Source organism: Podarcis raffonei, chromosome 2 (genome assembly GCF_027172205.1).
Source record: "Podarcis raffonei isolate rPodRaf1 chromosome 2, rPodRaf1.pri, whole genome shotgun sequence".
NCBI classification, from domain to species: Eukaryota; Metazoa; Chordata; class Lepidosauria; order Squamata; family Lacertidae; genus Podarcis; species Podarcis raffonei.
In genome coordinates, this window is record NC_070603.1 from 43145045 (window position 1) to 43160668 (window position 15624).

General features: G+C 45.4%; 1 protein-coding gene across 6 annotated transcripts; it reads left to right on the forward strand.

The window, feature by feature from the left end:
- The first annotated feature begins 4787 nt into the window (after positions 1-4787).
- On the forward strand, positions 4788-13558 carry LOC128407644 (epoxide hydrolase 3-like). Of its 6 annotated transcripts, none has more exons than XR_008328850.1 (8): positions 4788-5073; positions 7215-7476; positions 8290-8375; positions 9092-9267; positions 9641-9769; positions 10372-10475; positions 12028-12278; positions 13120-13207. XR_008328850.1 is itself a non-coding variant. In XM_053376259.1 (8 exons), exons 2-8 carry the CDS (start codon positions 7234-7236, stop codon positions 13337-13339), a joined length of 1107 nt encoding a protein of 368 aa, XP_053232234.1. In that variant the 5' UTR covers positions 4789-5093; positions 7215-7233; the 3' UTR covers positions 13340-13558. The 6 variants fall into 6 exon arrangements, 5 of the variants coding, with proteins under 5 accessions (XP_053232234.1, XP_053232231.1, XP_053232232.1 ...); XM_053376259.1 differs by having other exon boundaries at positions 4789-5093; positions 12028-12176; positions 13120-13558; XM_053376256.1 differs by having other exon boundaries at positions 4789-5073; positions 12028-12176; positions 13120-13558.
- Positions 13559-15624: the final 2066 nt, after the last annotated feature.

Sequence of the window (15624 nt, forward strand, 5' to 3'; positions counted from 1 at the left end):
ATAATAAAGAGGAGTTTTGATACTACAGGTATTGTTCCCCAGTGTTGTGGACCTGATGCTCCAAATGGTGGCAGTCTGAAGTTGGTACAAAGCAGATGTGCCCTTTGGGCATATTCTGTAGAACTGCAAGTTAAAGGTACAAGAGCTTCTAGTGTGAATTGTGCTGCCAGCTATGCTGCTGCTGTGCAGAGGCAGGAATTGAGTCAGGGATGGAGTGGCAGTTCCTAATACTACCCTGGGCCAAATTATCCGTGATGTTTTGTGTTTAAACAAGTGTGCTTGACTTCCCTATTTTTATTTTGGAGGAAAAGCAGCCACAAGGCCCTAATCTGTAATATGCTTCCAATCTAGATGAGTTACCAGGACTGGTTTTCTGCTGAACATTACACCCACCAAGCTGCTTTGTGCCCTTGAAAGTTGCATGTAGTTTTGACATCTGATAGTTCAGAAGTACCAGGATCTGAGGGCCAGGTTAGGCTCAAGGCAATCTGTGGCCAAAGCACAATCAGTAAGTTCTAGCGGATGAGGAAAGGCTTCTGCCTTTCCACCTGTCTGTTTCCGCAGACCAAGCTTCAAGAAGGCCTCACAGGCTGCCTTGTTTGACCTTCAGCTTTCTTTAACTAGGGTTTATGTTGGCATTCAATTGCTGTGGTTAATGCTGCATATTATCAAATAAATACAGTGGTACCTCGGGTTACAGACACTTCAGGTTACAGACTCTTCAGGTTACAGACTCCGCTAATCCAGAAATAGTACCTCGGGTTAAGAACTTTGCTTCAGGATGAGAACAGAAATCGTGCGGCAGCAGTGGGAGGCCCCATTAGTTAAAGTGGTACCTCAGGTTAAGAACGGACCTCCAGAACGAATTAAGTTCTTAACCTGAGTTACCACTGTAATGATAATATGGTCTAGCATCATCATTGTATAGCTCCCACTGTATACTGAAGAAACAACTTATATATAGTTCTTATATCGACAGGTCTGCTACCCTGGGTTCCTTTGGAGAAAGTGTGGAATATAAATGTGTAACTTAAATATATAAGAAAATAAATATATAAATAACATAACTAAACATGGGGCACAATGGCGCTAATGTTAACACACGTTTTAAAATGTACAGCAGAGCATCTTTTGCTTCAGCTTAGGGTAGAATGTATTAGCAAATACAGTAGTACCTTCATTCCAGAGTTCCGTTCTTAACCTGAAACTGTTCTTAACCTGAAGCACCACTTTAGCTAATGGGGCCTCCTGCTGCTGCAATGCCGCCGGAGCACGAATTCTGTTCTCATCCTGAAGCAAAGTTCTTAACCTGAAGCACTATTTCTGGGTTAGCAGAGTCTGTAACCTGAAGCATATGTAACCTGAGGTACCACTGTATGAAACTCGTGCTATTTTCCATTCCAGAATCACTATTATCTGCCAGGCATGTGTTCAGAGGTGCTAATGAATCATCTGCAGTGAAGCTAGGAGGCAAGTGGTTGCTTCAAGCAAGCACATGTGTGTGTGTCTAAATCTGGAACATGTAAAATTAAATGCCAAGGAGAGGAGTTCTTGATTAGCCTTTTTCCCAGACAAGCTTTTTAATTTTCTATGCCAGGTAATTATTTTTTAAATGGGGGAGCATTCAGTTCAAGAACCATATATATCAGACCTTGGAATCTTGATGAAAATATTGCTGTCTTGCAGCTCCACCACCAAAATCTATCTCCTTTATGGAAATCTGTAAGGGCAGCATTGAGGAAGGGGCAGTTAAGGTGGGTAGGACGCAAGGATGGTTAAGTTATTGTAGCATTAGAAGAAGAGGAAATCTCACCATGATTCTACCCCTCTCTGGCATTAAAAATACAATGAGAATAAAGTAACAAAACATTTGCTTCCCCTCCCATGGCACTCAAATCATACTCCCTGTCATTGATACTGGATCTCCTTGTGTACCAGTTCACACTTGCCCATGATCCATATCTTACACATATATTTACAGAAAAACCAATAATGGGGAAAGAGCAATATCATCTTTTGTTTTTTTTTTTATAATATTTTTATTGAACAATTTTTTATATAACAGAAACAAAACATACATAAACAAACATTCAACAATAATAAAACATAAAACAAGTACCATTTCATAACCCAATTTCTAAACCTTACTTCCTCGACCTCCCCTTACTTCCCGTTTCTGTATTCCAAATTCTTACAGTTATTCAGCGAAATCTTGTATTTTATTATAAATTTATGCTAATCACCCTTATTCTCTTCGTCATAACCATTACTAATAGTAACCATTTATTTTAATCCAACATCATTCTAACTGTCACCAATTTTATAATATTTCTTTAAATAGTTCTTGAACTTTTTCCATTCTTCTTCCGCCGCTTCTCTTCCCTGGTCTCGGATTCTGCTCGTCATCTCTGCCAAGCTCATATAGTCCATCACCTTCATCTGCCATTCTTCCAGTGTGGGTAGATCCTGTGTCTTCCAGTACTTTGCAATGAGTATTCTAGCTGCTGTTGTAGCATACATAAAGAAGGTTGTATCTGTCTTTAACACCCCCTGGCCGACAATACCCAAGAGAAAGGCCTCTGGTTTCTTGGGGAAAGTATATTTAAATACCTTTTTCAGTTCATTATAGATCATTTCCCAGAATGCCTTAATCTTCGGGCATGTCCACCAGAGGTGAAAAAATGTGCCTTCCTTTTCCTTACATTTCCAACATTTATTATCGGGCAAATGGTAGATCTTTGCAAGCTTGACTGGGGTTATGTACCACCTATAAATCATTTTCATTATATTTTCTCTTAAGGCGTTACACGCCGTAAACTTCAACCCGGTGGTCCACAACTTTTCCCAGTCAGCAAACATGATGTTATGACCAATGTCCTGGGCCCATGTAATCATAGTTGATTTAACCATTTCATCTTGTGTGTTCCATTTCAGCAGCAGATTATACATTTTTGACAAATTCTTAGTACTGGATTCTAACAGTTCAGTCTCTAATTTTGACTTTTCCACCTGGAAGCCTATTTTTCTGTCTAGTTTAAACACTTCATTTATTTGATGATAATGTAACCAATCTCTCACCTTCCCTTTTAATTTTTCAAAACTCTGCAATCTCAGTTTATCCCCTTCCTTTTCCAAAATTTCCCAATATCTTGGCCATTTCGACTCCATATTTAGCTTTTTAACTGCCTTAGCTTCCATTGGTGATAACCATCTTGGAGTCGAGCAATATCATCTTTTGGAATCTTTAGTGGAGACTGTTGTGAGCCACAGACTTTCTTGCAATGGACCTGATTATCCAGCTTAAGTTTGGGGGAAATTGAAAAAAAAACCCAATAGCATAGCTCACTTGGGGAAACTAGCAATAACCACACCAATGCTACAATCAGAGTATGTATGAACAAAATACATTAAGGCCCACGACAGCAACTGCTGGCAAAGTTATACAGTGCATGCTTAGTTTCACTCTGAAGCTAGAATGAAATCAGTACAGTACTGTACTTCAATGTTTGCAGGGGGAGCCACCTTGTGGATTCTGTGTGCAACACCTACTCTTTTTGTTCTGAAAGTGACATTACAGCAAATGGGGGAAATTAAATTTCCCAGGTAGGAACAGGGGAGTGATCAGGGCCTCATGTCATTTTGCCTTCAAAAAGGGGTGGTGGTGCTAGTGGGACAGGGAAAAGAACAAAAGGTGCCCAAGAGTAGAGCAGCTCAGTTGATGCCCCTTCCAACTTGACCCTCCAGGTCAGGGATCGGCAACCTAAGGCGCATGGGCCACAAGCGGCCCAAGGGGGTTGTTTAACTGGCCCATGAGCCGCCCCCGAACTGAGCTGCCCGCTCAGTGAGTCCCCATGTGCTGCGTGGCGCAAGGACTCGCTTCCGCTGTGCCAGAAACCACGCATGTGCAGACGCCAAAAATCATGTCTGCGCAGACGCAGACACCGGAAATCGCATCTGCGCAGACGCCAGAAATCGTAGGCGCACACATGATCCGGCCCAGAGAGGGATCGCTGCTGGAGTGAACTGGCCCAGGCGAGGTAAACCTTGCCAACCCCTGCCCTAGGTACTTGCTTGACGTGCCATAATTGAAAGTCCCACGGGGCGAAGTGATTGAAGAGGGAGAAGAATAAAGGAGATAGTGAAGGAAGCAAAAAGATAACAGAAATAAAAAGACTAGAGGAGTCGTCTGTACAGAGGTTGCTTCCTTAGCAGATGGAATAGGACTGAAAAGAGAGAGCAAGTGTGGCGCAGTAAGTAGAGCAAAGGTCGCAAACGTCTTTTGGCCCATGGGCACATTCTGAATTTTGAGAGCGAGGGCACCAGTCAGAAAATGAGTGCCATGGAGGCATGGAATAACACAAAGCTAGAGAATCATTTATTTATTACATTTATATCCCCTCTCTCCTCTAAGGAACTCAAAGGCATGGTGAAACTTTTCCCAGTATTGTTATTTGCACACGAAAAAGACAAACTGCTGAGTTTTTGCTTGCTAAATAAAATAAAACAAAACCCTGTCCCGTCCCCCCACCAAAGTACCAACCTTAAACCAAAGCCTAGGCTGCCATCCTTTGCCCACTTAGGCCAACAGGCTCTTTTTCTGTTCACTTATCACCATTTTTAAGTGCACCACCAGACCACCTAGCACGTCGTATCCCCACCAAGCGCCTCAGCTTCCAAAGTAATCTCAGTTGTTTTGCAGCTTGCCTGTAGGAAATCTCAGCTAGCATACAGAGAAGAATGTTTTGTTTATTGTCAAGTTGTAGTTTTGTGTCCTTACATTATATTACCAATAAAATACTTTGGTACCGTTTCAGCTGTAGAGGTGAGTGGCTCTAACTACCGCCCACTATACCTTTAAAGCACATTCAAAGCACATCCTTTCCCTCAAAGCATTCTGGGTACTGTAGTTTACTCAATTCAGAGTTACAATTCCCAGCAGCCCTTAACAAACTACAGCGCCCAGAATTCTTTCAGGTGGGAGGGAAAGAATGTGTTTCAAAGGTACCTACCCGAAAAGCGGGTTGTTGTTCCCTTGCCTGATCATGGACAGTTCAAAGAGACTCTGATGATCCGGTGCGTGAATATGTGGGGTGGTAAGCATAGCTCTGCAGCCGAGTTGAAAGAGAAGGTCATTTATGTGTCAGGGGCAGGGGCCATTTCGCCTTTCTCTGACCGTGCGAGGTTTCCAAAAGCCAAAAACTCTTAATCTCCAAACTGGGCAAAATATTCCTGCATGGCGGAATGTGTGTGTGTGGACTAGATGACCCTCGTGGTCCCTTCCATCTCTATGATTCTTGCCGCCGTGCCTGACTTGTAGGAGGCGGGGTCTCCTTTGGGTGAGATCCGGCCCTGCGCCCGGACTCTCCAGGCCTGGCTCCCTGGGCGCTCGCTCTCTCGGCGGGCCCTCGAGATCAAGCAGGCGAGCGGGCAGGGAGCAGCTGTGGACGAGAGCCGCCCCCGTCCCTGAGCGGGCTCAGCGCAGGCTTCTCGTCCATCCGCCGGAGAGAGGCCTGGTCGGCTTTCCTGGTCGCTCCGACGGGCGGAGCTCTGCGCCCGAAGCAGCCGCGGAAGGAGCAGGAGGCCCCGAGAGGCGGGAAAGGAAGCGCTGCTGCTCCCTCGCCTTGCCGCCGCGTCTTCCCTTGGCGGGCGGGGAGGAGCTAGAGGGGCGGCGCTGCCTTTATAAAACGGAAGCCGGAGCGAGTGGGTCGCGGGAGCAGGGGGAGATTGAACGTGCCCCGGCGGCGTCGAGTGACTCCCCGCTCCTTGAGGTACCGAGAGAGAGAGTTTCTGTTGCCCGCGCCACTGACTATCTCAGCTTGGGAGCCCCACCGCTTTATCCGAAGGCAGCCAAGAACCCAGCCGTGTTAGCAGGCGAGCACCCCTGCTTAGGTTTGCTGGATACCGAGAGTTTGCTCGGTTGAGTTCCTGTGGACACGCGTCGTGCCTCCCGTGGCAGGACTCCCATTTGTAACGCGGCCGGTCCGAGTTTCTGGTCTTCTGAGAAAGGACTTGCAACCGGTAGTGTCGTGGCAGATCCCGAAGTGCAAGGTCCTCATAACAGCCACGCCCCTTCTAAGATTTTACAGTAACTTAAAAAATTATACAAGAATCATTATTAGGGTTCGTTGTAACAATGAATGCAGATCCCAACGTGTTGCCTTTCAGCTAGATCTTCTATTTTATGTGCACATACGTGGGCAAATGTTTTGGAGTGCAGTTTAAAGTGGGTTCAGTATCCCATGTGTGCATAATTGTCACATTTGCACAATGTTGTCCTCATCCAAGTGGCAACCTGCACTCCCCCCCCCTTTAGTTAAGATTTGTCCATTCTGTGGATAATGCAGTAAGGGTGGGATCCAACATAGACCTGTATGAGCCCAGCCATAGGTGTACTGAAGCACGTTGTGTGGGCATTTTTTAAAAGGTGTGTGGTAACTTTTGCTGGGTGCCATCTATCATAGCACCCTCCCTTTACTTCAGTTAGTGAGAGGTGCTTCTTGGTGGGCTGCTGGTGGGGCTGTTTGGGAACACACTTTTTTTTACATTTTTCCAACAGTGTTTTGTGCAAGTCTGGTATATCTAAAAGCTTGTATCTAAAAATAAACAAATACTTGCATGTATGCCTACAATGGACCTCAGGTTTCCACAACTCAGGGAAGGAGGGTAGGGAAGTACTAATTGAGACAGGGAGGACAACAAACAGTGCAAATATATTCCATCAAGCACTGCCCACTAGTGGTCATGGTAAACGCTGAGATGGAGTTCACTTAAAAGTGCTCTTGTATGGACAAAAGTGCACAGGGAAAAAATAGAATCTGTGCATTCCATGCAGTCATTAACACTGGTGTATCCTCAGCCTTAGAGCAAGTCAGAGCATTGGTTCATCTGCCCCAGGACTGACTACAGCAGCAAGTAACCTTTCTTAGGCTGCATAACAGTGGTGCATACAGAAGAGGGAAAAGGTTGCATTTTAACCATGCAAAAGTAAGAAGTTTCTACAGACAATTCTACACACCAAGAAAAGTGGCAGTGGCCCAGGAAAGTCTCACAGAGCTTTTGCCCAGTGGACCTGAGGTTCCCCACCCCTGATCTACATTAACTAGAAGCAGCTCTTGGGCAGGGTTCTTTCCCAGCTCTACTTGTAAATGCCAGGCATTGAATTTGGGATGCAAAGCGTGTTCTCCTACTTCTGAACTGCAGCCTCTCTCTTGCAGCCCCAAACAACAGGAGGGGATGGCCTCTCTCTATCGCCTCTTACTGATCCCCACACGCCTGATGCTGAAGGTCTCTAATGCCGTGTCCTGGCTGGTTGTGTATAGTGCCGCTTCCCTTGCTGCTGCCTTCTACTGTTGGTGGGCCCTATCGCTAGTGGTGTCTAGGGGCCCTTTCCAAGTGCTGCGCAAGAAGAGACGGGAGACTCCACCAAGATGCCTCACTGATGCCTCGCATGGGGAGCACGGCTTTGTGACACTAAAAGTGAGTACAGTGGAGGGGAAGGGGGAGGCTTCCAGCCATAGTCAGGTGCTCACAGACAGCTGCTGGAAGCAGGATCCTGGTCATGTATTTTACAGGTTGGGAGAAACATTTGTTGTTGTTGTTGTTGTTTAGTCGTTTAGTCGTGTCCGACTCTTCGTGACCCCATGGACCAGAGAACGCCAGGCACCTCTGTCCTCCACTGCCTCCCGCAGTTTGGTCAAACTCATGCTGGTAACCTCGAAAACACTATCCAACCATCTCGTCCTCTGTCGCCCCCTTCTCCTTGTGCCCTCCATCTTTCCCAGCATCAGTGTCTTCTCCAGGGAGTCTTCTCTTCTCATGAGGTGGCCAAAGTACTGGAGCCTCAGCTTCACAATCTGTCCTTCCAGTGAGCACTCAGGGCTGATTTCCTTCAGAATGGAGAGGTTTGATCTTCTTGCAGTCCATGGGACTCTCAAGAGTCTCCTCCAGCACCATAATTCAAAAGCATCAATTCTTCGGCGATCAGCCTTCTTTATGGTCCAGCTCTCACTTCCATACATCACTACTGGGAAAACCATAGCTTTAACTATACGAACCTTTGTTGGCAAGGTGATGTCTCTACTTCTGCTTATTGCCAGGTCAAACTATTTGTCCCTCTACCATGATATTTTCAAAGGTGACTGGTAGCTGCTCTTCAAAGTCTTAGATGCAAAGTGTCTTTCCCATCAGCTGTCTCTTAACAGGAAATGTCACATATTGTGAACCTGTCACTATCACTGAGCTCTTGTCTGTGTGTAACTTTCCTATTTCTCTGTCTTTTGTGGTATCAAGAATTCAGGGCTGCGTCTCCATTATGTTGCTGCTGGGAAGGAAGGAGCTCAGCTGATGCTTTTCTTGCATGGATTTCCCCAGAACTGGTAAGCGTCGCTGTGCTGCGCGGCAGTAGGAAGAAGTGCAATGTCTGGAGCTGATATCAATTTACTCCAGGTGTGGTTCATGCAGGAAGTGATAGGCTACAGATCTGTCAGCCAACGTGTCACGTAATACCTTTCTGGCCAGCAAATTCCTGCAAAGTTGGGGCAAAGGTCTTAGACAGAAATATTAACTTCCCGAAGGAAGGGACTTGATTGCTGCTATCCTCTCATGGTGAATGACCATAAGGCCTTCATCATTAAATTGTAATTAATACAACTTTTTTTTAGTGTTGACCTTATGCTGCATAGAATCAGAAGCAACATGATATACAGTAGACTTACAGTTTTAACAAATGTAGAAGAGGTCATGATAAATTAAGCAAAAGCTTGGTGGGGGTTTCTTGATTTTTAGAGGGTGAGGAAGCGAAACGAGGCGAATACTTATATTTAATTAAAATACCTTTAAATTGTCTTTCATCTAAAGATCCTAGGGTAGTGTACAATAAGCATTAATAAAATCATTTGTACACAATATAGAAATACAGTTCAGACCAGCAACCTTTGTAACAATAATAAACAAACCAAGCAGCAAAAACTGTAGAAGTTACAGAGCAGGACTAAAGCAACACAACAAAAGTAGGCACCGATGTCCTGGAATTTTCACGTAGGGAAGCCTTCTTCTCTACTTATCCCTTTATGGTTTGGATGTATTTCAACAGGTTTGCATGGCGCCATCAATTGCAAGAATTTAAGTGGGCCTATAAGGTGGTGGCCCTCGATTTGCGGGGCTATGGCTTTTCCGACGCACCAGCTGGTTGTGAGCACTATCAGAGGGATGCTCTGCTGGCAGATGTACATGATGTCATTGAAGCTCTGAGCCCCAATAAGAAGAATGGTAAGAGTGGAAATGGTTGTTTTGGAGGAAGGGTCTGGCTTGCCATTGCAGTGGCTTACCTTTTAGCAGTGGGAAGAGAATGCCCTCTGCTCAGTCTTGCTAAGCTTTCAGAAGTGTTGCATGGGTGCTGAATGGAGCATTGTGGGGATGAACTGGTGTGTGAGTTTGGGAAATTATCTAGCAGGCTTGTAGCTTCCCATAGGCAGATACTTACTTGTCCATGATTGGTTATGTCCAACTCAAAGTAGACCCACTGAAATTATGAACCTAAGTTACTCATGTCCATGAACTTCACTTGGTCTATTTTGGGTATGATAAGCACTGAATACAGCCCATTGTCTCTGTTTCATTGCTTTCTATTTGTTCTTTATAGAGATTCCTAAGTGCATCCTGGTGGGGCATAACTGGGGAGGAATCATAGCTTTGGCATTTGCTGCCAATTACCCCAATATGCTGGAGAAGCTGATTGTCATGGATGCTGTTCAACCACATGTTTTATTAGGTAAGTCTTGTACTGCCCCATGATTTTGGTTCTCACCATGGCTATTGGCATTTTCTAGCTCTAAACAGGTTTGCGGATGGAAGAGGGAAGCCTGCAGAGCTGTAAAAGGCCACCATGACTGCATTGCCCTTAGGATGCAGAGTCAGGGTGGGCCATCATTTCACACCACAGATCTTTTGGGAGGAAGTGGGAAGGAGGTTGTCTGCTTTGCTCAAGTTCCCAACCCCAACACACAAGCATTGCTTGTGAATAAATAGGAGCCTGGCAGCAGGGCTTTCTAAAAAAAATAAAAAAACGATCCTCCCTGCCCTCATTGCTTGGGCTGGAAGTTGACGCAGAAGTTAGGGGGAAATAGGAGGCAACTCCAGTTGACATCTTTCATTGTATTTTGAAGATTGGTTTCTGAGAGTGGCATTCAACTAAGTTTTACATAGAGTACACCTGTTGAAATGAATGGACCTAACTTATTCACATTGACTAATTTCAGTGGGTTTGCTCTAACTGAAACATAGTTGAATACCACGCAGTATCTGGTGGCATTTCATGTGTGGAGAAATTGGCACTGCCCTGACACACAACTTATTTTCCCTTCCACCTTGCAGAATATTTTCCACGACATCCCACCCAGCTGCTGCGATCCAGCCACATGTTTCTGTTCCAGCTCCCAAAGCTCCCAGAGTTCCTGTGGTCCTTAAATGACTTCTACGTGAGTTGAGGGAACGGTTGCGGAGTGGGTTCCAAAGCTCATGTTCTGTCATACTTGGAAGTAAGCTCATGCAGATTAACCAAAGGGTCCAATCATTTTATTCTGCTCTGGGGACTGATGGTTCTCTTCCACAATCCTAAAATACAGTTCTCAACTGTGTTTTATGTATTCATCCCAAATTTCTGTCAGTCTCCTTTCAGCTCTGGGTGCAGGCTTATTATTCCTATTATTTCTAAAATTTCTATACTGCCCTTCATCCAAGGTCATGCACTGAGCTCTCTGTCTTGGTTCATAAAATGCACAATCCTGTGTCTTCTCCCACCTGCCTACCTTTATGTACACATGCCCTGGCTTTTAAAGTTTACTTCTAAGGTATTGGCAGTGCTTTCCCCCCCTAAAACAGTGTTTAGGGGGTATTCTCATTTTGACTCAAGAAAATCACTATTGGGAGAAATAAATACAGTAAATGGACAAAAGTACAAAGATTCACAAAGTGTTTGGGGTATGCATACCCCTGCGTCCCCCCCAGAAGAAAAGCACTGGGTATTGATGTGGTGAGACTATTACCTAGAGTCCGGGATGAAGAGGCCATGGCAAGCTATGACATGTTCTAGTGCTGCCAGAGGGAGGGAGGACTATGACCTTCTTTGCTTATTCCTTCACTTCCCCATCCATTCTCCCCCCTGCCGCTTGGCATACAAAAATGTAGCATACAAAGTTTTTTAGTCAGTGTGGAGATGAGTGCTGGGAAAGGCTTAAACTGTAGTCCAAAACACAGTCCTGCATCCTGTGACCAGCCACGTGCCTATGCAAAGCCCCAAAGCAGAACCTAAGCACAATAGCACTCTCCCCTCCTGCAGTTTCCAGCATCTGGCATCCAGAGGCATGCTTCCTCCATCTGTGGTGGCAGAGCATAGCCATAATGGCTCCTAGCCATTCGGAAGCCTTACCCTCAATGTCAATGCATATGTCTGATCCACTTTTAGGATCAGGGCCAGCTGAAAGGGAAAGGGGGGGAAAGAGACAATGCTGCTTCCTCCTTTTCCCAGCAAAGGTACTTTGTGGAAGACTAAGGGAGAGTAAAGGGATGCGGGTGGCGCTGTGGGTAAAAGCCTCAGCGCCTAGGGCTTGCCGATCGAAAGGTCGGCGGTTCGAATCCCTGCGGCGGGGTGCGCTCCCGTTGTTCGGTCCCAGCGCCTGACAACCTAGCAGTTCGAAAGCACCCCTGGGTGCAAGTAGATAAATAGGGACCGCTTACTAGCGGGAAGGTAAACGGCGTTTCCATGTGCGGCTCTGGCTCGCCAGAGCAGTGATGTCACGCTGGCCACGTGACCCGGAAGTGTCTGCGGACAGCGCTGGCCCCCAGCCTCTTGAGTGAGATGGGCGCACAACCCTAGAGTCTGTCAAGACTGGCCCGTACGGGCAGGGGTACCTTTACCTTTACCTTTAAGGGAGAGTAAATATATAAAAATGGCATGAGCTGCCTCTGGGTCAGAAAATGGGGTGTGCATTTAATCAGCTTCCATATGGTGCTGTGTCTTTTTTTCTACAGCTAATAAAATTCATCATGACTGGCAAGAAGACAGGAGCCCAGAACCCAGCACGCCGTTTGACAGATGAGGAGCTAGAGGCTTACCTGTACAGCCTGTCAAAGTGTGGAGGTTTAACACCAGTCCTGAATTACTACAGGAACCTGTCCACGTGAGAACCCATTCCTCCCCAGATTTGCTCACGTGTGGTATTGGCACCATATGCTTTTCCTCAGTTGTGGTGCACCAGTACATTCAGGCTTTCCCCTTGGAGGTGGGTGGGACTTGTTTGGCAGCAGGAATTTTCTAGTCAAAATATTTGGAGAGGTCACAACATTATTCACTGGATTATGTGATGCAAGGGACAAAACACTCTTCCTCCCTAAAATATATGTCTAAATGGTGGGAAAGGGGGATGAGGAAATCCTGTGACTGTTCTGAAGGGGATTCTGAGATATTTTAACTTATGATGAAATGGGAAAGGTTGGGTTCTAGAATTGGAACTGAAGTGTGGGCATGCTGTCTTTCTGGATTTCTATTGATTTTTCTCATCACTGCTGTGCATGAGGCCTGCTAGTGTGGAAAGTGGTAGGGTTGGCCGCAACTTGGGTAAGTGGCCAAAGTGGTGAGTTGCCTGCTGTCCAGTGCAGATTTGCAGGTGTCTTCTCTGTGGCTGCATTCAGATGTGGGGTTTATTGTGTTTGTTTTGTTGGTTATAATGCTAGTGCTTCTCTCCTAGTTGCTAATGATCCTTTTACACTGCAGTATCTCTGTTGCGTTATGGAACTGTGGCTTTTTGAATGATATGCCACCATGTCATGCTACATTTTAAATGGGTGGGGGGAAACTGTACGCCAGGATAGCACCCCAAATTGTATGAATGCAAAACTCCTAGTGATTTTCTCAGATAATGGGGTTGTAAACAGGTTTTGTTTTGGAAAACATTAACATGGAAATGAGCTCTAAACTTCTGCTAGAGTGCACTAGATGTCCAGCAGTAGCTTTCATGTCATGTGGAAGATCGCAAAACACACAAAAATAAACAGGTAAGTAAACATTGTGAAGACTGAACAAAGTGCCATCTGAATGTGGCCTGTGTATCTATATCCCTACAGTTGGGTTCCTGCAAAGTGCAAGGATATTCTGGTGCCCACCCTGCTGATCTGGGGAGGAAAGGATGGATTCCTGGAACAAGGGCTTATCCCCTGTATTGAGCAGAATGTGCGGAAGAGCATCAAGGTGCAGCTCATCCCTGAAGCCAGCCACTGGGTTAGTGAGGAGCATCCTGAAAAAGTCAATCAAATGATGTGGGCTTTCCTCCATAAGAGAGACTGAAATGGAAAGAGGGAGTAACTGCATTCTGTACTACAAGCATCCCTCCCACCCAGGAAATGACAACAGCAGGCATTTGACCTGATGCTGGAGGTCTGATCCTACCCTGTGTCCTGTGGAATGTTTCTACACCATATTGGAACATGAGTTCCATGCAGCCTTTAACTGGTTTTGCTGCAAGTCTGTGTTCTTTGCACTACAATAAAAAGGATTTGATTCAGGGTTTTTGATACAGGCTTCCTGATGGTGAAACTGCACAGCTGTTGCATTCAGCAGAAAATCTTCTATCTCACTCCCTCTGTAGCATGGTGGCATTAATACTCATGGAAGAGCACAGCTTTTCCTTCTGTATCGCTTTTTGTTGAGTGTGCCTTAGCACAGCAGAATCCAGAACTAAGCTGTGTTTCCTGTTGCTGTTTCACACCCATTTTCATTGGCATCTTACTACCTTGGCAACTGGTACTACACAGGAAAGCGACCCTTGGCATGGATCACATTGAAATGTTTTCAGCCTTCTTACTTTACTGTCTACCTGGAATGAGTTAGACACATTAGGAAGAAGCTGGGAGTGTGACTCTCCCTGCAAAAGCATGTCAGTTGGTTCATGAAGCAGCCTCCATGGTAAAGAGGGGCTTTAATACTGTTCTGTTATTGCTCATCCCATTGTTTTGGATCTGATGGTGCTCTAAACACCTGCAGTCTGTGAAAGTAGGTAGAAAGTACAGTTGCCCTTTGGGCATACAGTGGTACCTCGGGTTACATACGCTTCAGGTTACAGACTCTGCTAACCCAGAAATAGTACCTCGGGTTAAGAATTTTGCTTCAGGATGAGAACAGAAATCGTGCTGTGGAAGTGTGGCAGCAGCAGGAGGCCCCATTAGCTAAAGTGGTGCTTCAGGTTAGGAACAGTTTCAGGTTAAGAACGGACCTCCGGAACGAATTAAGTACTTAACCCGAGGTACCACTGTATTACCTAATATTGCAAGTTAAAGATGGAAGAGGGTTTCTAGTGTGGATTGTGCTGCTGTTGTGCAGCTGCTATTGTGCAGCTACTGTGCAGAAGAGGGAAATGTTTCGGGGATGGAGTGGCAGGAACTAGTATTACTCAGGGTCAAACTACCTGTGATGTTAGCTGTGTGCTTAAGCAAGTGTTGATTTATCTTTGCTCTATCTGTTCACCTTTATCTTTGAGGAAAAAGCCACGGGGCTCAATCTGGAACATCCTTCTGCATCAGAACCTGCCACTGGTTTTCTGCTGAACATTGCTGTTTGTCCTTGAAAGGATCATGTAGATTTGGCCCTTGGCAAACTTCTAATAGTCCAGGAGGACCAGGATCTGAGTGTCTAATAAACAAACCAATGTGGGTTTTCCTTGGGCCAGTAATTCAGCTAGATTGGGGTTCAGCTGGAGCCACCATAGTGCACCACCTCAATGCCTTGGCTAGTCTAGCTCTTACTGCTTTGTGCTTTTTCACAAACCATTGTGTAAAGGCTGCCATAATTGCTTGGACTATTATTAGGTGAGGGCATATAGTGAGCTGATTTGCTTCTCCAATGTCTGTCCCTTTCAGGCTAACATTCTCTTGTTTCCATCCACCCAATTTTCTTTTTAAGTTCAGGGTTAGTTTAGTACCATATCAGAATATTTACTTGCGTCCCTAAAACAGAGGTAAGATCATATTAGTATAAGTCAGTGAGCCTGGAAGTCATGTGCCAATATTTCAGGATTCCAGGCAGCTTTTTTACTGATCACAAACTATGGCTGTTTAGTCTTAGATGTGACAACAGCTGCCTTCATTGTGAAATGTCACATCAGCTGTCATTTTTCTGTTCCAGTCAAGCATGTTTCTTCCTCTGCTTCTTGGTGAGGAAACCATGTGATGCCTCACAGACATTTAAACGAGGGTCGGAGAACCTGTGTTTTTCTAGATTTTATTTGATTACAACTCTTCTCATCCCAGACCATTGGCCACGCTGGCTTGGGCTGAAACTGGAGTGCCACAGCATCCTCATCTCTGAACTAAAAAAAATCACCTTGCTTATATGTCCCTTTATATGTACTGATGAAGCAGAAAGCATCTCTTAGACCATAACCTTTGGCTCTCCAGCAAGCATGGCTAATGCATAGGGATGATCGGAGTTGTAGTTCAGCAACATCTGGAGGGCCAAAGGTTCCCCACCAATATTGTAGACTTTATTTCTGTCGTATTATCTTCCCTGTACATATGCTGCTCATAGAAAATGATGCTTTTAAGCTTAAAATGCTATGCTCTGCCATTCCACTTTTC